Raw genomic sequence first — 24,911 nt, 5'->3', positions numbered from 1 at the left:
TGCTGAAAATAATACCAATGTTGTGTTATGATATACTATATGTTTTTTTAGCATCAGCTTGAGTAATATGATTGAATCTGGCCTGTCGGCTTGGTCAGGAGGTCTTGCTTATGGGGGGTAGCTTGTTTTGACCCTGTCCGACTCGCTGTCTCGGTGGGGTGTGACATGTTAGGTGTGTGTGATGGTAAGTTCGGGTCTCTGGACACGTCTCCGTAGAAAACAAATCAGTCAGCTCTTCCTTCCCACAGGGTCCTCACGTGGCCTCAGAGGCACTGGCAATGTGAGCACCTTCTCTCATGCTTAAACTTCAACTCTCAATAGCATGTTACAATCCAGCAACTCCTTGCTCATGGCTCTCTTCCATGTTCTCTATGTGACCCTGGACCACAAAACCAGTCTTAAGTAGCATGGGTATATTTGTAGCAATAGTAAAGAATACACTGTATGGGTCAAAATCGTCTTAAATGAATTTGTACCAAAAAATCATTTTGATATTAAGTAAATATCATGTTCCATGAAGATATTTTGTAAATTGCATTGAAACTTGCATTGCTAAGACTTTCATTTGGACAACTTTAAAGGCGATTTTCTCAATATTTAGATTTTTTTTTTTTTTTTTTTTTTTTTTTTACCTTCAGATTCCAGATTTTCAAATAGTTGTATCTCGGCCAAATATTGTCCTAGCCTAACAAACCATACATCAATGGAAAGCTTATTTTAATCTTGATCTTGATCTTAATGACGTATAAATCTCAATTTCCAAAAATTGACCCTTGTGACTGGTTTTGTGGTCCAGGGTCACATATGTGCTCAGAATCAGTTCTGAGAATTATCATATAAATATGAATTTGTTAATATGAAAATTTTTCAAAATATCTTTCTTTGTTTTTAACATTGATAATAATCTGAAGAAATCTTTCTTCATCTGCATTGCATTGTTTCAATTAAATAATAAATATATGTGTGTATGAAAATATTAAACATAAAAATATATTTTATCATATACATAGCATACCCGAGGACATTTTTGGGTGAATTATCCCTGTAACCATTTTTGTAAAATGAAATAAAATAATTGCTGTAAATACCAGTATTAAGTAAAAAAAGTAATTGGGAAAAGTAATCAAAATAAAATAATAATCAACAAAAATAGAATAAATAGGGGTTTTAAGGTGATGAAAAATCTGGAAATATCAGGGAAGTTTATATTTGGATAATTATTACATTTATGTAGTGAATATCCATTTGTCTAGTTATGCTCTGCATTAAAATATTTAAAAGGAATTAAAGGGATAGTTCACTCACCCTCATGTTTCACCAAAAATTTTAACTAAAATAAAATTAACGGTCTTACAGGTTTGGAATGACACAAGGGTGAGTAATTAATGACAGAATTTTCATTTTTGGGTGAACTTTTCAGAAATCCTTATTCAGAATTTAAAAACAATTGGAAAAATCTTGGAAATTCATTGGTCAAAGTGTATCTAAACCCTGTTTGAAAAATGTTGCATTCTATAACAAAATATTAAACCAAGTGGAACTCATAAACATTGATCAATCATAAAAAAATTGAGATTATTACTTTTTTCTTTAGAACTAACTTTTCTTATCTATTTGTACAATTACTTTTGGCCAGCTGGTCCCAAATTTATCAAACTTGCACTGTATAAAGGTTCCCATTCCCTTTGTGTTACCCTGCCAAGAGAACTATTATGTTGTTTGGATCATTTGTTTTTCTCAAATTTAGCTGTAGGCAGCTGTAGGAAGTGGACAGGGCTTGTGATTTGTGTCGAGTTAGGAGAGAGAGAGCGTTGTGCAGCCGTTGCTGGTTTCCTGGCCCTGCTGTGTACTGACTCACAGGAGAGCATGGGTTCAGGAATCGCCGTAGTGCAGGGACAGGAAACAGAGTGAGGAAGAGAGACCCTTCCTATAGCCATCACAGTAAGCAACGGCCAAAAACCTCCATTGTGCTGCGGTCCACCTCTAACGGCTCATGTGTGTCTGATGTGGCTCCGTGACAGAGACTATTACCATACAATAGATCACAAAGTGTGTGTGCAGTCACGCTACCACCAACACAGCCACTTCTGCCTGGGGAAGCGAACCGAGACTCAGGCTTGATGGGGAGAGGGGAACCGCTGGGTGAGTCGAGAATCAGTAGTTTCATGGAGCTGGTGTCAAGTCACTTGTTTTGCTTTGTATGGAACTTTGAGGTTGTACATATCTCAGTAGGTTGCTTGTTTCAATCTGGTGAGCAGTTGAATTTGTGGTTTGACTTATGGATAAGCTGAGTTTGTGGATTTTTCGAGGGTTGAGGAGACCTTGCCTGGCATGGATTTTGAATGTAATATCATTCTCTGTCCATCTCGTCACTGACCTGGTTCATTCTCTTTTCGCCCCGCAGGGCGACTCCCCTGGTGACTCCCCACCTGGGACTCCACCCAGTTACATTGAGGACGATCCAGATGCCCCGCAGTTCCGTCGCCGAGCGCACACCTTCAGCCACCCGCCCATCAAGAAGAAAATCTCCTTCACTGAGGTTTCCTCACAGGCCTGTAAAGCGCCACTGCGCCGACAGCAGTCTTTGGCCCCAGAGCTGCTGCAGAACAGGTAATGCATCACTTCCTGTTTGGTCTCATGTGATAGTCATATATCTTTCGATCTGTTTTTCAGTTGGTTTTGCGGTCATATGATGAATAAAACATTGCAGCAATGTGCTGACATGCTGAAAAAAGCTTGTTTTGATTTACAAAGATTATAAATATACAGTATTGTTCATTACAGTGCATATCTGCTGATAAAGTGACTGATTTTAGCATGAATGCTTACATGAAGAGAGCATGTGGAATGCCTTGGGTATTGCTAGATTTAGCACTAATTCAATTCATTTAGAAAATTACTAAAACTAGAGGATATAATGCTTATTTGACTGTTATTGTATAACATTTTGTGATCTGTATTTGTTTTTTTTAGTTAATCAGCTTTTATATGAGATAACAAAGTTTGTCAAATGTTTAAAAATATTATTAAAATTAATTACATTGCAGTTCACCGAACCAATATCAGCATTTGCTGAAAATTCCCCAAAATGAATATAATAATATTGCAACAAAACAATACAATAAGGAATTAACATACAGGTCAGGAGACTTGAATTGGTAATTTGCATTACTATTATTTATTTTAAAAATAATTGTGACCCTGGACCACAAAACCAGTCTTAAGTAGCATGGGTATATTTGTAGCAATAGCCAAAAAAACGTTTGTTTTTATGCCAAAAATCATTAGGGTATTAAGATCATGTTCTCTATAGGAAATTTAGTAAATTTCCTACTTTAAATATCAAAACTTAATTTTTTATTAGTAATTTGCATTTCTAAAAACTTCAAAGGCGATTTTCTTTTTTTTTCTTTTTTCCTGAGATTCCAGATTTTTAAATAGTTGTATTTCTGCCAAATATTCTCCTATCCTAACAAACCATACATCATTTACCCTTATGACTGGTTTTGTGGTCCAGGCTATATTAACAAAAATTAAATCGAGAGACCTATTTTTATAGTTTTTATTATTATTGCAACGAAAGAAAACGAGTTTGAAAATCTTTTTATTTACTTTAAATACATGGATATAATGATGCTGGTCAGTGCTATAAGAAATAATATGCTGGTCAGTACTGATAAGATGATAATATTTTAAATGTAATTGCCAATAATCAATACATGACTTTTTTTCAAATATAAAATAAATATAAAAAACGTTAAAATTCAATTTTATTGGATGTTAATTTTGAGGTCTAATAATTCTATTATTAGTGTTCATTATAGATTTTAAGTGCAAAGTTATTCCTGATGATAAAATGAGCATGAACAATTAAATATCCAGTATTAGTTCAAATATATCCAATATTCACCAAATAATAAAAATCACATGTTGTTTCAATATATTTTGTTTTTAAAGGGATAATTCACACAAAAATGAAAATTCTGTCCATAATTACTTACCCTCATGTCGTTCCAAACCTGTAAGACCTTTGTTCATCTTCAGAACAAATTAAGATATTTTTGATGAAATCCAAGAGCTTTCTGACCCTGTATAGACAGCAACACAACTAACAAGTCCAGAAAGGTAGCAAGGACATTGATTAAAAAAAAAGTCCATGTGATATCAGTGATTCAACTGTAATGTTATAAAGACACATGAGTTCTTTTTGTGTGCAAAGAAATAAAAAATAAATTAATGGTTAAACCACAATGTCTCATGGACTATTTTAACGATGTCCTTACTACTTTTCTGGGCCTTGAATGTGGTAGTTACATTGCTGTATATGCAGGGTCAGAAAGCTCTCGGATATCATCGGAAAGATCTTCATTTGTGTTCCAAAGATGAACAAAGGTCTTATGGGTTTGGAACGACATGAGGGTGAGTAATTAATGACAGAATTAAAATTTTTCAGTCAACTAACCCTTTAAGAGATTCAGTGTAGGTAAAATCATATTATGCTTCTGATAGCTCATATATTTTTGTTAGAACTTCCTTCAGCAGTTAAAAAAAAGTAACAGCAAAAGTATCACCAGTTCCTGGGCAAAACCTGAAATTGTTATGCTCACTGAAAGCAATCTTTCATCTGCTCAGAAGTGCTCATGTGTTCTGTAGTTTCATGGCAGTGTTTAGACCTCTGTAAAGTAATGTGTATTTGTTGTGGGCCTTTTATGTTTCGGCTCCCTCAGCAACGTTGGTTTCTCGAGAGTGCGCAGTGTGTCTGAGAGCGAGTCCTACATCAGTCTCTCATCCTCCTTCCACACCCCCACTTTCCTGAAAACCTTTTACCAGGGCTCACTTGGCTCACTGGCCTCCCTGTCGGACAGCGGGAGTCTTAAGAGGTGAGAGGGGGCACAGGTTACGGACAGTTGTGTCCGTTTCCCCCCGGGGGTGCCTGACGTTCGAGCTGATGGCGGCCTTCTTCTCTGCGCCTGTCTGTTTCTTAACCCAAAGGCTTAAGTCACTTTGTTATCAGTCAAGAAGAACCACTTCTGTAACTTACACTCTCTTTTCCTGTCAAAATTGTCGGACTTTGTCATTGTCCACTGGACAAGAGGGATGCGTTGTTTGCATGTTGGTGTCTTTACTAACTAATGATAAACAAAAGCATTTATCATTTATATCGCATCAAACAACCGTCGCAGAACTTTCTACTAATCTATACTCTGTTGTTTAAATACTGAGTATAATTGTAACCCTGGATCACAAAACCAGCCTTTAGTAGCACAGGTATATTTGTAGCAATAGCCAAAAATACATTGTATGGGTCAAAATTGTACATTTTTTCTTTTATGCCAAAAGTCATTAGGATAATAAGTAAAGATCATTTTCCATGAAGATATTTTGTAAATTTCCTACTGTAAATAAATCAAACCTTAATTTTTGATTAGTAATATGCATTTCTAATAACTTCTTTTAGACAACTTTTAGATTACAAGTCTGTTATGTTGTATAATAATTCAGAATTTAAATAGGGTTGCCAAGTTGGTTTGAAAAATTGAGATGATCTTTAGTTCATCTGTGGTGTTGATTTTTTTTTATTGTACTTGACTAATTTTTATTTTATTTTTTGTAAGTAGTTTAGAAATAGTTATGCAAAGCAGGCTTAAAAAGACTTGCACATCAGGCTAGTTTTAGAGTGGTTTTGAGTAGAGATAGACCAGCTTGACCAGGCTGAGAGACCATCTTAAAACAGCTAAAACCTACAAATCAATTTTATAATGGTGTTTTCAACATTATTGAGCTTGAAGAGATTTACTAAACCGCAACAATGGCTTGTCCAGAAATCCTTGGATGTCGAAATCAGAAATCTGACATTAACATGAGCCGCATTTACAGTACATTTCAACAACACTGGTTTAATGATGTTATTAAAGGGATAGTTCACCCTAAAACGTAAAATCATTTGATGCACCATTTACTCACCCTTATGTCGTTCCAGTCCTGTATAACTTTCTCTCTTCTGTGGAACACACAGTTGGAAGTCAATGGTTACTAGCATTTTTGAAAATGAATATGTTCTGCAGAATGAAGAATGTCATGCAGGTTTGAAACAAATGATGACAATTTTTAATGGTCTCTTTAAATATGTGACCCTGGACCACAAATTCAGTCTTAAGTAGCATGGGTATATTTGTAGCAAAAGCCAAAAATACATTGTATGTATGGGTCAAAATGATCTTTTTCTTTTTTTTTCTTTTTTTTTATTGCCAAAAATCATTAGGATGTTAAGTAAAGCTCATGTTCCATAAATATATATTGTAAATTTCCTACCATAAATCTATCAAAACGTAATGTTTGATTAGCAATATGCATGGCTAAGAACCTAATTTGGACAACTTTAAAGGCGATTTTCTCAATATCTAGATTTTTGTTTTTTTGCACCCTCAGATTCCTGATTTTCAAATATTTGTATCTCGGCCAAATATTGTCATTCATCAATTGAAAGCTTATTTATTCAGCTATATTTCAGTATAAATCGGAATTTAAAAAAATGGACCCTTATGACTGGTTTTGTGCTCCAGGGTCACATACAGTATGTCACAAAATTGAGTACACCCCTCACATTTCAGCAACCATTTTAGTATATCTTCTCAAGGGACAATACTATAGAAATGAAACTTGGATATATTTTAGAGTAGTCAATGTGCAGCTTGTATAGCATTATAGATTTAGTGTCCCTCTGAAAATTGCCCAACATACAGCCATTATTGTCAAAATAGCTGGCAACAAAAGTGAGTAAAAAGGGAAAGCATCATGTTCCACTTCAGAATGTACAGTACATAAGGGAATCCATGTTTCCCTCAATGAACTGCAGCTCCCCAGTACCAGCAGCACTCATGCAGCCCCAGGTCATGATGCTACCACCACCATGCTTGACTGTAGGCAAGACACACATTTCTTGGTACTCCTTACCAGGGCATCGCCGCACATGCTAAACACCATCTGAGCCAAACAAGTTTATCTTATAGTCTCATCAGACCACAGGACATGGTTTGAGTAATTCATGCTCTTGGACAGGTTGTCTTCAGCAAACTGTTTGCAGGATTTCTTGTGAGCCAGCTTCAGATGAGGCTTCCTTCTGGGATGGCGCCTATGCAAACTGACTTGTTGCAGTGTGTGATGTATGGTCTGAGCACTGACAAGCTTACCTTCTACTTCAGCAACCTTTAAAGCAATGCTGGCAGCACTTGTGCATCTGTTTTTTGAAGCAAGGTATTGCATCTGGTGCACAGAACGAGTGCTCAACTTCGTTGATCGACCCTTGCAAGGCCTGTTCCGAATGGGAGCCATCTTGGAAAACCTCTGTATGTCCCCGACCACTGAAGTGTAACTCGGTTTCAGGGTGTTACTGAACCTCTAATAGCCTTGGCCATCTTTGTGGAGAGCAACAATTCTAATTCGAAAATCTTCAGAGAGTTCTTTGCCATGAGATGCCATGTTGAACCTCCAATGTTCGGTATGAGAGAATTGTACTTAAAGCACCTAATTTTAACTGCTCTAATACAAGATACACAACTGTGTATGGTCCTGTCAAGCAGACAAAAACAAACATGATGAATAGGACATGTAGCTTTGCATGGTTAAAAACATGCTGCTGTGATCACATAGGGTGTACTCACTTTTGTAGCTAGCTATTTTGACAATAATGGCTCTATGTTGAGTTACTTTCAGAGGAATCAGTACTGCTATACAAGATGCACATTGACTACTCTAAAATATATCCCAAGTTTGATTTCTATAGTATTGTCCCTTGAGAAGATATACTAAAATTGTTGCTGAAATGTAAGGCGTGTACTCACTTTTAGTTAACCAATTTTTTTGTGCTTAAAAACAGTCAATTTTGTTTTATATATCCATTTGCACCCTCTCTCTGACCCTTAAGAATGCTCCTCCAGTGAATAGAATTTATAGCAGTGGTTGTCAAGGGCGAGTGTATTAGAATAAAGAACATAAGCTGAAACCATGCGTGAAATACAGACCCTCTCCCATGGGTCTCTTTACAGGACAATACTATTTGACCAGGCTTTTGTGCTAGTGGCTTGGACTACGAGCACTCCTTCATCTGAACAACAGTCACCTTGGACTCTCTGACAAATGATGTTCCTCCATGTGTATTCGACCTTCATTTGTTTGACAGTCATTTGTTGAGTGCTCTGAAAGGAGGAGATAACATTTTAAAATGTCACATCCTTGGCCCTGCTCTGTTTTCTACAAATTGGAGAGAAGATCCTTCTCTCTGTATGTTGAATGTCACCAGCTGTCTGTTCTAACTGAATGTGCGGCACACCTGTCGACGCGATCCGGGTTCGTTTCTTTAGCCAGCGTTTAATGCATTACATTCAAATCTGTTTCACGCTTTCATTAACTCCGTCTGAAGTGTCCTTGCTGTTGCTTGTGTATTGTTGTGGTAACTAAGCAAGGAGACGGGTACAGAGAAAATAGACAGACTAGGAGGATAAAACAGACTTGAATAGACTTATCTGTTTCTAACTTGGATATTAACCATTTATTTAGCTTCTTAAACTTGTAACTTACATTTTTACCAATATTTTCAGAAGACACTCACTAAAAAGTCATTTAATGTAATAATAGTTCATGTAGCCCCCCCAAAAAAGTGCAAGTATCATTCAATTTTTATTCGTTATATAGACACTAAAAGGAACGTGTGACATGAGAAACATAAATTTTGGAATGTATTACATTGTAAAATATTTATTTATTTATTTGTACATGACTTAATATTTTGTATTGGTTTGTAGTAAAAAGAACTAAAGAACGATTTGTGTGTACAGTTCCTTTGTGCATTATTCAGCTATTTCTCATTCTGTCCACTTCCTAGTAGTTTTCTCTTTCCTTAAAACAGGTAATCTTTTATGTACTTTATGCATGAAACTAATAAACACCTTTTATGACTGTCTAAATGCACTGCTTGTTATTGCTTATGAGCTTTTGCTTACATGTATTGCTGAATGAACATGTTACACAAATCTGTGTTGTTTATTAGCTTACTTATATACCATAACTGGTTTGACCACTTATATTGAGAGTACACCGTCAAAAAATGTTGCTTATCTACTCATTTGAAAAAGCATATCTTGTTTTGTTTTTCTGCAGTGGAAATGGAGAGGGCAGGAAAAGGTCTCTGTCTGGCTGTAGCACCGATTCTTTGACCTTGGTGCCTCCACGCAGAGTTTCTTGGCGCCAGAAGATTTTCCTAAGGGTGGCGTCACCCATGAACAAACCCTCCGCTTCTATGCAAAACGTGGGTGGGTATACATGCTTTAGCGCACACAGACAGGTGCAACATTACACCCTGCTCTCCCAGCAGTCTATTTCTAGTCAACATTGCAGGATAAATCATTGTTCTACAAGCTTTAGAACTTCAAAATAATTTTCCTTTTTACTGAACCGTAACCATTAATGCGTGTGTGTGTGTGTGTGTGTGTGTGTGTGTGTGTGTGTGTGTGTGTGTGTGTATCCATGGTGTCTGTAAATATGTGTGTATCTATATGTATAGAAATTTATGTATGATCTAAATTATTATATAATTAATGTAGATAGTTAATAGTATATACAGTACATTTTGAAAAAAATTTTACCTAACATTGAATTACCTTATTCTACAGTCTACATACTGTATCATGATACATGACTATATGTCACAGTAGTTTTTTGTCAGGGACATGACTTTCCATACTGTTTGAGCATAAGTCTTAGACTTTTTGGTCAGGGTTCTCCTGTTTTTTTAGACCACATGGATGGCCGGGAGCTGCTACCACTTTCTCCTCGGGCTTTGAACCAGGATCAGGACCCTCAGATCAGCCCTCTGTCCCCAGAGCAGGGCTTTGGTGGAGAGAAGGGCCGGTGCAGCCCAGCTGACTACAGGGCTCTGTGGAAGAAAGCCATCCACCAACAGATTTTACTCATCCGCATGGAGAAAGAGAATCAGCGGCTGGAGGGTTAGTGTTTCTACTTGTATCCTTATTTATAACTGAACCTTCCTCTCATTTGGATTTACTCATAACCGAGCAGGCCTTCTTTACTGGGTGGCTGTTTGTTCTGTCATGACTTTCTTATCCTCATGTCATTCTTAACCGTTTTGATTTTTCCATTGAACATAAAAAAAAGGTTTGTGTGAAAAACGAATTAAAATTTAAAGGGATAGTTCACCCAAAAATAAAAATTCTGTAATTATTATTCCAAACCCATAAGACCTTTGTTCCCCTTCGGAGCACAAATTAAGATTTTTTTGATGAAATCCGAGAGCTTTCTGACCCTGCATAGACAGCAACACTACTGACACGTTCAATCTTAATTTTATGAAGCTACCAGAATACCTTTTGTGCGCAAAGAAAACAAAAAGAGGACTTTATTCAACAATTTTTGTCTTTGACGCGTCGAGAGAAATTTATAAAGTCGATATTTTTGTTGTCTTTGTGCACAAAAAGCATTCTTGTAGCTTTTTAAAATTAAGGTTGAACCTCTGATATCACATGGACTAATTTATTGATGTTCTTACTAGCTTTCTAGGCCTTAAACATGGTAGTACCGTTACTGTCTATGCAGGATCAGAAAAGCCCTCAGATTTCATCAAAAATATCTTAGTTTGTGTTTTGAAGATGTATGAAGGTCTTAAGGCAGGGGTCGGCAAGTAAGTTTGGCATCGGGCCAAAAAAGATGTTTGCCACTACATGGCAGGCCAGAACATAGTCAAAAATTTAAGAAATGAATTGATGAAAAATGCAAATAGAATTGCCTGTAACAAATACAGCATCTTTTGTAACTGGTAGTGAGCTGTTACTCCAGGGTATTTACAGGAATCATGGAGTTCAATTTAATACCTTTTTAAGAGCTTTTTAAAACATTTTAAGACTTCATCGCCCCTTCAAGTTTTAAAGTAGTTTAAAGAGTAGTTCACTTTTCAGAACAAAAATTTACAGATAATGTACTCACCCCCTTGTCATCCAGGATGTTCATGTCTTTCTTTTTTAAGTCGTAAGGAAATTGTTTTTTGAGGAAAACATTTCAGGATTTCTCTCCATATTCCAAAATGCAGTTTCAGATGGCTCTAAACGATCACAGCCGTGGAAAGAAGGGTCTTATCTAGCAGAACAATCTGCTATTTTCTAAAAAAAAAAATACAATTTATATACTTTTTAACCTCAAATGCTACACCTCAAAGAGCTTGTCTAGCTCTGTGTGTACTCTGTGTAGAGATTAAAAAGTATATAAATTGTAAATGTTTTTAGAAAATATCTGATGATTTCGCTAGATAAGACCATTTAGAGTCCCTTGAAGCTGCATTTAAACTGCATTTTGGAAGTTCAAACTGGGGGGCACCATAGAAGTCCATTATATGGAGAGAAATCCTGAAATGTTTTCCTCCAAAAACATAATTTCTTTTCGACTGAAGAAAGAAAGACATGAACATCTTGGACATCTTGGATGACAAGGGTGAGTACATTATCTGTAAATTTTTGTTCTGAAAATGACCTACACCTTTAACTTGTTACATAGGCAACACCTTAACTTATATTTACTATATATTGATTGTAAGATAGCACAACTAAGCAGTCTTAGTTTGTGATAATAACTCCTTATCAGTGCAACATAATTCAGAAGGGTGGGACAGATTATAACTGTCATAGTTTGTGGTGGTGTTCCAGTCGTGACGTCGCAAAAATAGAAACTACTTCTAAAATGAAAATTTTGTGTCACCATTGTGGTTAGTTAGGACAAATCACAAGTCACAGCCTTGAGTAGTAGGACGCTTACTTTATATCGTAAGATGTGCTCCTTTTACACAGAGTACACGTGATCATGACATTCACAGTAAAAGTGAACAGCAAGTGCTTATTCAAAGGCGATTTAAATAAATTGAGTTTTGGCCCACAGGGTCTTAACCCGGGTCTTACAGGTTTGGAATAATTAATGACAGAATTTCCATTTTTGGGTGAACTATCCGTTTTTCACACTTTTGTGTTCAGTGAATGACATGAGGATGAGAAAATCATGACAGAATTTTCTTTTTTGGGCAAACTATCCCTTTAAGTCGCTACTCATGGATAATCTTGCCATGTTTGTTTCTGTTACAAAACAAATGAAATCCAATGATGTTTTTTTGGACATCAAACCTATCAAAACACATCTTGACATGGCAGTTTTGAGAATGTAAATGATTCTAAAACAACACTGGAGAGTCTTCAGAACATCTGGGTGGAGGTGGGTAAATAACAGTCAGTGCCATGGGTTTAATTCAGGGAATGCATAATACTGATAAAATAAACTTTAGAAAAAGATATTAAAATGAATCTTGAATGTAATATAATTCACTGCATAAAAGTGTCTGTCAATGGTATGAAAACCCTACAGCAGCAGTTCAGCATTTATGATTATGGAGTCTCAGAAGAGGGAGTATTTCCTCCCGTCACCCTGATTAGACTGTTGTTTTTGCCCTGGCCTTATTTTTAGAGGGGCAAGTGCCACTGCCTCTATTTTACATTCTGGGGCAAAGTTAATTATAGATGGGAATGTCTGGATGACGTGCACATTCTTTAAGAGTGCACTTTCAGTACGGTGACCTCTAGGCTACATATCCAGCCTTAGTCTTGCAGAAATAGTCTTTTAAAAGACAAACAGTCTTTGAGTCTTCTTAACACATTATGAAAAGTTCATTTGTGTATTAGTTCAAGCTTGCTTTAGAAGTGCAAAACTTTGTGAAATACTGCCCTCTGTTGGCCAAACTGCATCACACATGAGACTCATGTATTACTCAAGTCACTTCCTCTACCTTTTTTCCTTTTTGGTGTTTTTCTCTCTGTTGTTGTGTGCTCTTGGATGTTCCGAACTGAATAAACATGTCTGAGTAGAAGGTAAGTATATATACAGCCGTGGCATTAACGTCTCACCTGAACAGGCTGTACTTCAAGCAGTTGTTGGCATGATATCATTGTTTGGCTGCAACATATTATACAAACCAGCATGAGGTAGATAGCTACATGTTCTTAGTTGGCTTTTAGGATTTAATTTTCTCCTGCTGAGTGCAACAGAGCATATTTTCTTGTTTATCTGCAAATATGTTCATGAATGCTTTTACCTTGGATAGTACAAATGTGTTGTGATGCTTTGTTAAAGTTACTTTAAAAGGCCATGCCATTCTGAACCTAGTCTAAAGTTACTTTGGAAACTTATGGTGCATATAACCCAAAATATTAGCAGCATGCTGCAGTTTATTCGCAGTGATGCATGTTTGCCTGTGAAGCTTCTATTTTACATGCATTGCTGTATAGATGTTTTTTATTTGTTTTTACAAGCAAAAACTGATAAAATGATTGTATGCATGACGCTGGTCAATGATTAGCTTCTACATTGGCCATCAAGCGGTAAACTGACACAATACAAAGCTAGTGTTTTTTTTTTCTTCCTGCAGCCAGCCGTGATGAATTGCACATTCGTAAAATGAAGCTGGACTACCAGGAAGTGTGTCAGTGCTTAAAAGAGGTGCAGGCCCTTTGGGACAGGAAGTTGAGCAGTCCCTGCCGTACTAAAGTACAGTGGGACAAAGAAGAGATCCACAGTGCTGTATGCCAAGGTATAAGCTGTTTAGTCTGTTTACTTACTGTAATAAAATCTAAAAAACCTTTGTTTTGAACTATATATACAGTTGAAGTCAAATGTTCATGTACATCTTGCAGAATCTGCATGTTATTATTTTATTTAGTACTGACCGCAATAAGATATTTCACACAAAAGACGTTTGCATATAGTCCACAAAAGAAAATAATAGTTGAATTTATAAAACTGATCCCATTCAGAAGTTTACACCCCTGGCTCTTAATGCATAGTTTTTCCTTCTGGAGCATCAGTGATTGTTTGAACCTTCTGTAATATTGGCATATGACTCCCTCAGTTGTCCTCAGTGTAAAAAGTTGGATCTCAAAATCACAGTGTTTGTTGGAAAGGGTTCAAATACACAAAAATGCAGAAAAACCAAATAATTTGTGGGACCTAAAGGATTTTTCTGAAAAACAGTGGGCAGTTTATCTGTTCAGGACAAACAAGGGACTCATGAACAAATATCACTCACACACACACACACACACACACACACACACACACACACACACACACACACACACACACACACACACACACAAAAACGCAACGTATCATTCAGGTAACAACACAGTATTAACGATCAAGTGTATGTAAACTTTTGTTGGTTTTTTATAAAAAAAAAAATTTTTCTCTTGTAGACTATATGTAGCCTGAATTTCTTTATGTGAAATATATTATTCAAGTCACTACTAAGTAAAAAATAACATGCATTTTGTTTGATCCCCCTTATTTTGGTAAAAAGATTAATATTTTGCAGATTATGCAAGATGTATGTGAACTTTTGCCTTTAACTGGACACTACCATTCAGAAATGTTTTTTTTTTTTTAAACGGTAATAATGTGAAGTACTATTACAATTTAAAACAATTGTTTGTTTAATATATTAAAAAAATATATTGTTTATTCCTGTGATGGCATCTGAGAAGCCATAACTCCAGTCTTTATGTTCTTCACCCAAAACTAAAACAATTACCCCATGATTTACTCACCCTCAAGCCATTCTACGTGTATATGACTTTGTTCTTTCAGACGAATACAATTGGAGTAATATTAAAAAATGTCCTGGCTGTTCCAAGCTTTATAATAGCAGTGAAATGGGTGTTTATATTCAATAGAAGTCCAATAAAGTGCATCCATCCATCATTAAAAAGTAAATCTTGGAAGAGCCAGGACATTTTTTTAATACAAATATTGTATTTGTCTAAATAAAGTTAGTAATATACACCTAGGATGACTTGAGGGTGAGTAAATCATGGAGTAATTTTCATTTTTGGGTGAACTCCTCTTCTTTTAATATCCTTAGAGTTCCTCACGTTGTTTGTTTTTATGTGTTTGCTCTGTAGGCGTCCCCAAAAGTCGGCGAGGTGAAGTATGGCTCCTACTCTCCCAGCAGTATCGTTTGCGTCACCGTCTGCCGCAGCGCCAGCAACCCCCTGAAACGCCTTATCAGGATCTCCTCAAACAGCTCACAGCACAGCAACACGCCATCCTGGTCGACCTCGGTCTGTATCTAAACAAAGTACTAATTTATGCAGCTAATTTACATGCACATCAGAATATAGTTGTATTTTTGAGTCGGCACATTATTGAAGTGATGTTCCCATTCTTTCCAGGCCGGACATTCCCAACACACCAGTATTTCAGCACTCAGCTGGGAGCTGGACAGCTATCTCTGTACAATCTCCTGAAGGCCTACTCCCTGCTGGACACGGAGGTGGGCTACTGCCAGGGGATCAGTTTTGTGGCCGGATTGCTGCTGTTGCATATGAGCGAGGAACAGGCTTTCGACACTCTCAAGTTCCTCATGTACGACCTGGGCATTCGCCGACAGTACCGTCCTGACATGATCTCTCTGCAGGTGCGCTGTTTGTGTGAGAGTATCAGTTTTCACTAGCTCATGTTTTCCTTTCAGAACTGGTATGTTTGCTTATCTGGTTATGTCTATTGTTAAACGTAGCAGGACTGGTTTTGTGACAATTAACGGAATGAGCTGGTATGTTATTTGGTTGAACTGAATGTTACATGAATTACTTTTCTGTTGAATGAAAAACTGGATTATTAAATCATGTCGTTCCAAACCTGTAGACTTTAGTTCATCTTCAGAACTTAAATTAAGATATATTTTTTTAAATCCGAGAGCTTTCTGACCCTGTATAGACAGCAACTCGCCTTACCACGTTCAAGACCCAGAAAGGTATTAAGTACACTGAATACGAAGAACACTGAAAAATAGTCCATGTGAAATCAGTGGTTCAACCATAATTTTATGAAGCTACGAGAATACTATGTGCGCAAAAAGTTTTTTCATCAAAAACATCTTAATTTGTGTTCCGAAGATGAATGAAGGTCTTACGGGATTGGAATGACATGAGGGTGAGTATTTTATGACTGAATTTTTCAGCTACATACTATGATAACCATTCATATAATATTGATTAGTGTTTAAAAAAGCTTGGATCGCCATGTTTAGATCACATCCACACCACTAGGTGTCAGTCTAACTTTCAATGCCACTATTGAATTGGCCAGAGAAGCTTAAAGGAGTAGTTTATCCAAGATGCTAATGTCCTTCTTTCTTCAGTCGTAAAGAAATTATGTTTTTACTGAAGATGTTTCAGGATTTCTCTCCATATAATGGACTTCTATGGTGCCCCCGAGTTTGAACTCCTCAAAATGCAGTTTAAATGCAGCTTCAAAGGGCTCTAAATGATCACAGCTGAGGAAGAAGGGTCTTATCTAGTGAAACGATCAGTTATTTTCTAAAAACATTTACAATTTATATGATTTTTAATCTCTACACAGAGTACACACAGATCTAGACAAGACGAGAATTTGAGGTTAAAAAGTATATAAATTGCAATGTGTCATTTTTTTGCTAGATAAGACCCTTCTTTCCTCGGCTGTGATCGTTTAGAGCCATTTGAAGCTGCATTTAGGAAGTTCAAACTCGAGGGCACCATAGAAGTCCATTATATGGAGAGAAATCCTAAAATGTTTTCCTCAAAAAACATAATTTCCTTACGACTGAAGAAAGAAAGACATGAACATCTTGGATGACAAGGGGGTGAGTACATTATCTGTAAATTTTTGTTCTGAAAGTGAACTAATCCTTTAAATGTTTACATATTTGTTTAAAATGATGTGCATTTTAGTCATTGTAGTGTTTTTAAAAGTTTGTATCGGCATGTTTAGATCACATCCACACCCCTAGGTGTCAGTTGCAATTGTAAGTTTATATCACACAATTACGACTTTATTTCTGACTTTATAACTCACAATTGTGAGTTATCTCACAATCCAAAAGAAAAAAGTCAAAATTGCAAGTTGTGAGGTACGTTTTTATTCAGTGGCGGAAACGGGCTTCCATACATTCACACCACTAGGTGTCAGTCTAACCTTCAGAGCTACTGTTGTATTGGCCAGAGGAGCTTAAATGTTTACATATTTGTTTAAAATAATGTGGATTTAATTTATAAAATAAATTAATATTAAATATGGTGGTGAATAGGGTGAATTTTGTTAAAGGTAGGGTATTGATTATGCTAACTGAAATGTTTTTGCTCAGTGCTACATCCACACCACTAGGTGTCAGTCTTACATTCAAAGCAACTGTTTTATTGGCTGGTGATACTTAAATGAATTTTTTTTTTTTTGTGAGTCTGCTTTACTTTTAGAAACTAAGTTTCACATTTTACCTTTTGTTATAAGGACCAGAACAGAGAGAGTTTTTCATACAGTGGACTTAAACACACATTTGCTCAAGCGGTATGCAAACAGCCGTCTCCACCTCATGTACACTTGTTTCCTCCTCAGCTGTTAGTGGTTATTCATCATCAGATGTGCCAATGTTTAATCCCGTGAGAGAGAGCCTGTCTCAGCCAGTCACATTTAAGCCTGTTTAAAGTTCACTCCTCTAAATGTAAGGACTTTTTCCTCTTTCTCTTTCTCTGTAGATCCAGATGTACCAGCTGTCCCGACTGTTGCACGACTATCACCGTAACCTGTACACTCACCTGGAGGAGCACGAGATCTGTCCCAGCCTGTACGCCGCGCCCTGGTTTCTCACTCTCTTCGCCTCCCAGTTCCCGCTTGGCTTCGTTGCCCGTATATTTGGTATATTTTACTTCCTATTTAACTTACTCAGATCTGAATGAATGTATGTGATGGGCTTCGGGTGAACCTGGGGATAGTGGTGAAATGATCTTGGTTGTTAAAATGTATGTTTCACACATAAGTCAAATATTGTAGCCAATGCGTAGCCTTTGACTCTTGTGTATGTATGTGTGCTGTGTGGCAGACCTCCTGTTTGTCCAAGGCACGGAGGTGATTTTTAAGGTGGCCCTGTGTTTGCTGAGCAGCCACGAGGGAGAGATACTGGAGTGTGACGGCTTTGAAAGTATCGTGGACTTCCTTAAATCCACCATCCCCACCCTCACTCACAGCCAAATGGAAGAGACAATCACTAAGGTACATTTAAAAAAGAATGAACTTTCCTGCTGCATTCCTTTCTGTTTTGTTTGAATATATTTTAAAATGTAATTTATTCCTGTGATCAAAGCAACATTTTCAGCATCATTACTGCAGTCTTCAGTGTCACATGATCCTTCAGAAATCATTCTAATATGCTGATTTGCTGTTCAAGAAACATTTAATTATTATTTTTAATTATTGTAAATATTTAAAACAGTTGATGACATTTTTTGCAGGATTTTTTGATGAATAGAAATATCCAGAGATCAGCATTTATCTGAAATGACATATAAAAATATATATATATATATATATATTGCTTGCTACTTGTTAGGGTACATTTTTGTATATGTTTTAGTGTTTGAGCTTAAATCTATTTACAGTTACATAAAACATTCAATTTTGTTCATATTATTTTTGTATAAGATTATTTTATATATATATATATATATATATATATATATATAATAATCTTAAGTTTTTGTTGTTCATCTAATATTTATATGGTATTTCTACAGCTTTATTTTCGTTATTGAAAACAATTTTCATATGTTTTTACCCTAATCAACCATGATTTTTAACATAACATTTGACATAAACTAAAAATAAAATTTTTTCCTTTCAGAGATGCAAACTGGATACTGTTCTGTAAAGCAAATGCCGAACAGCATAGCATACTATGTTTGAAACCTTTTTTGATGCATAAGGAATACTGTTTCACATACTATTTTTAATAGTAGGCAGCACAATGTTTCATTCTATTTAACCACTAGGTGGTGCCAGTTGCTTTGCAAAAATCAAGACTTTTGTTAATGAACTGAACAAGATGACAAAAAAGAAAATCCTTTAAATGTTTATAGTTTTTGTTTGTTTATATTTGGATATACTTTATGTAAAGGTATGTGTGTGAATCTCAGTTAGCAATTAATTTGAATAAACCTGTGCCATATTTCCTGAAAATAACTATCAGTATAAAATGTGGTTTGCAGGCCACCGAGATGGACATCTCCAAGCAGCTGCATGCGTATGAAGTTGAGTACCACGTCCTGCAGGATGAGCTGTCAGACGCTCCTCCACCAACAGAGGACTCCGATAGGCTAGATAAACTGGAGAAAGCCAATGCCCAGCTCAAGAAACAGAACATGGACTTACTAGAGAAACTACAGGTAGATGTATAACATTATCACAAGATAGCACCAGTAGTGGTTTGAAAAGCAGGGAAGTGTTTTGTACCTTTATAGCCAGTGTGTGGCAGCACAGTACAAAAGACAAACAGCCTGAACACTAAGATGCAACTCTCAGTTTACTATCAAAGATTATCAAAATGGAATTTTGATTTAGTGCTTGACATTTCAAATTAAAAATAATGGAAATTCAACTGATTATAGCATGTTCATTTTTGATCCATAAGTGTTTATGAATGTGGAAGAAAGAATTATCCTTTAAACTTCTTTAGTCCAAACATGCAACTTCACAACATGGTCTCCAAGTTTTTCCTAAAAACAACTTGTTGCTTGAAATAAAGATATTTGTCTCCCTTTGCAAATTTTCCAGACTAATGTAATAGTATTTGTATGCAAAAAATTTTTTTTTAAATATATATACAGTGCCTTGCAAAAGTTTTCATACCCCTTAATTTTTTTTTCACGTTTTATGTTGCAGCCTTATGTTAAACTGCTTTAAATTACTTTTTTCCCACGTCAATCTACACTCCATACACCATAGTGACAAAGCACAAAACAGATTTGTGACTACTTTGCAAACCCTTTTCTAGGACGCTTGAAATTTAGCTTAGAAGCATTATATCACTTGTAGATGTTATTGTACTTCGAGTGAAGTTAACCTGGCAGATTCATTTGAATGAATATGATTTGGACAGGTACACGTCTCTCAATAAAAGGTCTAACAGCTAAAATTGCATGTCAGAGCAAGAACCAACCTCTGAGGTTAAAAAAATTGTCAGTAGAACTCAGAGACAGGATTGCGGCAAGGCTGTCTTATTTATATATTTATTTATTTATATATAATATTAAGCAGGTCAACATTGACAATAATAAGAAATGTTTCTTGAGCACCAAATCAGCTAATTAGAATGATTTTTTTTTTGAAGAAGAAGAATCATGTGACACTGAAAACTTGCATAATGTCTGGTAAAAATTCACTGTGCCATTATAGGAATAAATTACATTTTAAATTATATTAAAACCAAAAACAGTTTGTTTTTTTAAATTGTAAAATAAAATACAAAATAATAAATTACCTCAATTTCCGTTTTTTTTTTTATTAATATTAGTGGTTCTTGCCAAGGTAAGCATTCTGTAAACCTACAATGAAGGAAGGACACAAGCCACAAGGGTGGACTGTTTTGTCTGGGGCCAGTAAGCAAACACCTAGCAACCACATTGCAATGAATCCACTCAGAATACCCACTCAGAACATCATAGCAACACAATGCACATTTTTGTTTGTAAAAATTTAGCTTGAAAACTTGAATAATGATGCTTGGAGATCAAATACTGCCATAATTATTGAAAAAAATATTATTTTCACTGTATTTTAATCAAATAAGTATGGTTTTTCAATAATTTTCCCAATCCCAAAGTTTCCTTCATCAATTCTCACGTTTGATCTTATTAACAGGCGGCTCGTTTGAAGATTCAGACGTTGGAAAGCAGCGTGGAGAGCTTCCTGTCACGTGAGAGCAAAATGAAGCACCTGATCCGTTCGCTAGAACAGGAGAAAGCTTCCTACCAGAAGACCATCGAGCGCATGCGTAGCAGTTTACCATCAGATGCCATGGCTGATGTGGAGCTGACCCAACTCAAATCCAGCACCAATGGGAAAACCAAAGAAACTGCCTGCAAAAAGCCTTGAATCACCCTCCTACTGACTGATGCACCATCAGTAGTAAGTTAGTCTGCTTCTTCCTCTTTTGTGTTCCCATTGCACTTCACCTTTGAAGGCCTAATTGAGAGACCGGGGAACGTTTGACGCCTTGCAGCCGCACAGACAAAACTTGAAAACAACATGGAAATGTTTTCTTTCCAAAGAGCAGCACAACTAGTGCATTAGTGACTCTACGCTCACTGTGAAGGGTTTTCTTTGACCTGGGACTCCAAACCAGGTGTTTGGAAGAAACCAAATATTTACCAGGTCGACCTTTTGCTTAAAGTGCTTCACCTAAAGTGCAGGCAGGAAGTGAAACCATCTGCTGCTGGGTTTCCTCTGCAACTTACGAACAGTCCTGCTGAATTCCCAGACTTCAAACAAAGCTTACGGACTTCACTGTCTGAAAACATGAAGAGTAACTTGTCTTCAAATCATCATCTTTGATATTGCACAGTATTCTGTGTGTGCGTTGAAAAAGTGTGCCTGTTGGATACCATGCAGTGTATAATAGTCGCCATAGGCATGAAAAAATAAATCCCACAGTCCTTTGGGGATTTTTACCATTGTTTGGGTTTATTTTCAAATGATCAGTTGTTTTTCGTGTCACACCAACTGTACTTGACATCTGCGCAAATATTTTTGTAGTGTTTAAGAGTGCAAGGGTCTTGACTTGTGTCGAAATTCTCCTTTGTGTCATGGAGAGCGGCTCACAAAAAAAAGTCTGTTATGATGGTAAGATTCTGTATTTCATTCTTTTTTTTTGGTCAGAAATTTGTATTACAGGTTTTATTTGATATTAGTTCATTTTGGGTTAGGCACATGAGCCTAATATAACAAAAACGATAGACGAGACATTGGTTTAAACCACCTGTTCTGCTTGATGGTGGCCAAAAATGATTGTACATATACCGTAACAAAAATCACACTGTATTGGTCACTCATCTAACTACATGAATGTGAACCTAAAGCAGGAATATCTACTTGAACACTCGTTCTTGTGTGTCTACGGTTTGTCTTAATCAGACCTGCCTTGTTTTGACAGTTTATTGAATGAATCACAATTGTAGTAAGTTGATAACTCTAATGAAAGTGTTGGTAAATGTAAGTAAGAGCTTCTTTGTGCTATTCTATGTTCGTGTGAACATAATATGACAGAAAGTGACTTTAAAAAGTGTTAGTGCTGGGCTGGTGCCATGAATATTTCATCTGATCAACTTTCTCCTAGGTATTGATTGTTTTTTGGATCATTTTCTGTATCTTTTTTCAAAAATACATGTCACATTGCAAACTGTAAAGACTTGCATGTCTTTGGAAAGAGTGAAAACGTTTGCATGTTTATTCAAGGGCTGATAATACATCACCTGTTTAGAGGAGGTACATTTTAGCAATACTCCTGCACCAAAGTGTAACAATGTGAAGGACGTTGGAGCAAGAACAAGGTCACATTGTCCAACTTTTTAATATTTCTCAATGCTATAATAAAACAGGATGTCTTCATATGAGAAGAGACATAAAGCAAATACGTCATAGTCATTTTTTTTTTTCATTCTTTGTGTTCAATGTGCCAAAACTTGTCACGTTTTTATTGTGACGTGTCACTGTTACTTTTTTTAGAAGATGTTGAGTTTTATTGTACTACATTTACTTTGGATGCACTTTTGTTTGCAATGAATCTTTGGTCACTATTGAAAGTGTGTGTGCAGTGTGTGCTGACAATGTGTCTTGATTGTTTCTTTTGATTTTTGAGTTGTCAGTCCTCCATACTCCATTAAAATCAACTTTTTATACCTCAATTTCCATTTTTTTTATTATTATTGTTAGTGGTTCTTGCCAAGGTGAGCATTTTGTAAACCTACAATGAAGGAAGGACACAAGCAACAAGGGTGGACTCTTTTGACTGGGGCCAGTTAGCAAACACCTAGCAACCACATTGCAATGAATCCACTCAGAATACCCACTCAGAACATCATAGCAACACAATGCACATTTTTGTTTGTAAAAATGTATCTTTATATGTAACTAAACTCAATTTAAACATGAATAATGATGCATGAAGATTTTTACGTGAAGCTTTAGAGGATTAGTTCACTTCCAGAATAAAAAATTCCTGATAATTTACAATTTTTTTGTGTATTTGAACCCTTTCCAGCAATGGCTGTATGATTTAGAGATCCATCTTTTCACACTAAGGACAACTGAGGAGGGACCCATATGCAACTGCTATAGAAGGTTCAAACACTCACTGATGTTTCAGAAGTAAATACAGCGCATTAAGGGATGAAAACTTTTGGAATTTAAAGATAAGGCTAAATTTAACTTACATGTTTCCCAGAAGACAAAGTAAGTATTTTCTGTAGCTTCTGAAATGCAGTACTAAAAAAAAAAAAAAAACATTTAGGCAAAATAAGAAAAATGTACACACCTTCATTCTGTTCAAAAGTTTACACCCCTGGCATTGGGGTGAGTTAACTATCAGGACATTTTTATTCTGAAAGTGAACTAATCATTTAATCGCAATATTATGTGATGCATAGACATCTGCCAATAGCATTGTAAAGTGTCTGTCATACTGGTCAAATACAGATATATTTAGGGCTGGTAAGATATGAGTGTGGTCTGTACATTTACACCATCTTTTTAAACATTTTTAATTCCAGATTTTCAGCCTCACTGTATGTGTTAATCTTTTGCATAAATATGAAATTCTCTTCCAGTGCATCTTGCATTATTGTTTGAGGCTCAAATAATATGAACAATGGCAGGAGCACCAGAATCCCTTTAGGACCTAAACATGATGACATACTTGAGCCAGTTTGCATCATTTTCTTCACTGTCCGGTAAACAGAGCCTCCTACAAACAGTGCTTGAATTTGAAATTGAGCCCTATGGTTGTTCCCTTTACCGGAGGCTGTTAAACAGCAGGTCTGAGACTCCAGTCGCGGAGAGCTGGCTGTGCTTCTCCTTTATCTCAAGGCTAGTATTGGTTTGTGATACCACCACTATTTTGTGATGTAAATTTCACGCTTTTATAATGTTGCCATTGCAGTCATGTAATACAACAAGACAGCCTGAAGATGTTTTTGGTTTAGTGAAGTCAACAGGACTGCACATTTTATTGATTGCTCTCTGAGGTGATGTTTGAAAGTCAGTGGTGAATTAAAAGGTTGCCGTTACGTGCCCTGTTGTTATTAATACATATTCAGAGGAGAAATAAAGAAGTTCTGCTAGATTAGTAGAGTATTGGAGAGCGGGGATAATTGTAATGCACAACAATTTAATAAATAAATACTCTCAAGTGCTATATCAGACACAACAATTGAGCCCTTAGTTTCTTTCTAAAGGAATAAACATGGATATTTAAAAAAATAAGTTTGAGTGAGGTATGTACAGTAAAAAACCTTTTGGTTTGAGAGAAATAATTGTATTTTATTATATTAAATTGTATTACATTAAAGGAGAAGTTCATTTCCAAAATAATTTACAGATAATTTACTCACCCCCTTGTCATCCAAGATGTTCACGTCTTTCTTTCTTCAGTTGCAAAGAATTTTTTTTTTTCAAGGAAAACAATTTAGGATTTCTCTCCATATAGTGGACTTTGGACTTCCAATATGCAGTTTAAATGCTGCTTCAAAGAGCTCTAAACGATCCCAGCCGAGGAAATGATCGGTTATTTTCTAAAAAAAAAGTACAATATACTTTTTAACCTCAAATGCTTATCCTGTCTAGGTCTGATTGAACTCTGTGTATTGTTCAAGACAGTTAGGGTATGTCGAAAAACTCCCATCTTATTTTCTCCTCCAACTTCAAAATCATCCTACAACGCTGTTTTTTTTTTTTTTTTTTTTTTGTAAAGGTAAAGGTAAAGGTTTGATCTTTGGCCATACACTTTG

General features: G+C 36.1%; 1 protein-coding gene across 5 annotated transcripts in view; it reads left to right on the top strand.

The window, feature by feature from the left end:
• The window catches only part of tbc1d4 (TBC1 domain family, member 4), a 39,566-nt gene extending 16,755 nt beyond the window's left edge, over positions 1 to 22,811 (top strand). For 2 of the 5 annotated variants that reach the window (XM_073845466.1, XM_073845465.1), the window contains exons 10-20: positions 2,405 to 2,610; positions 4,728 to 4,880; positions 9,157 to 9,308; positions 9,792 to 10,001; positions 13,472 to 13,633; positions 15,003 to 15,161; positions 15,273 to 15,517; positions 17,613 to 17,772; positions 17,957 to 18,126; positions 19,119 to 19,295; positions 20,770 to 22,811. In XM_073845466.1, coding sequence (XP_073701567.1) covers positions 2,405 to 2,610; positions 4,728 to 4,880; positions 9,157 to 9,308; positions 9,792 to 10,001; positions 13,472 to 13,633; positions 15,003 to 15,161; positions 15,273 to 15,517; positions 17,613 to 17,772; positions 17,957 to 18,126; positions 19,119 to 19,295; positions 20,770 to 21,003 — 2,028 coding nt within the window. In that variant the 3' untranslated portion in view covers positions 21,004 to 22,811. Of the gene's footprint in view, positions 1 to 2,043; positions 2,143 to 2,404; positions 2,611 to 4,727; positions 4,881 to 9,156; positions 9,309 to 9,791; positions 10,002 to 13,471; positions 13,634 to 15,002; positions 15,162 to 15,272; positions 15,518 to 17,612; positions 17,773 to 17,956; positions 18,127 to 19,118; positions 19,296 to 20,769 lie in introns of those variants that run through there. The other 3 variants (XM_073845469.1, XM_073845467.1, XM_073845468.1) reach the window with 2 other exon arrangements.
• The last annotated feature ends 2,100 nt before the right edge of the window (positions 22,812 to 24,911 follow it).

The sequence above is a fragment of the Garra rufa genome, chromosome 8 (assembly GCF_049309525.1).
Source record: "Garra rufa chromosome 8, GarRuf1.0, whole genome shotgun sequence".
Classification (NCBI taxonomy): Eukaryota; Metazoa; Chordata; class Actinopteri; order Cypriniformes; family Cyprinidae; genus Garra; species Garra rufa.
Note: the sequence above shows the minus strand (reverse complement) of the source record. Positions and strands in the feature narration are given on the sequence as shown.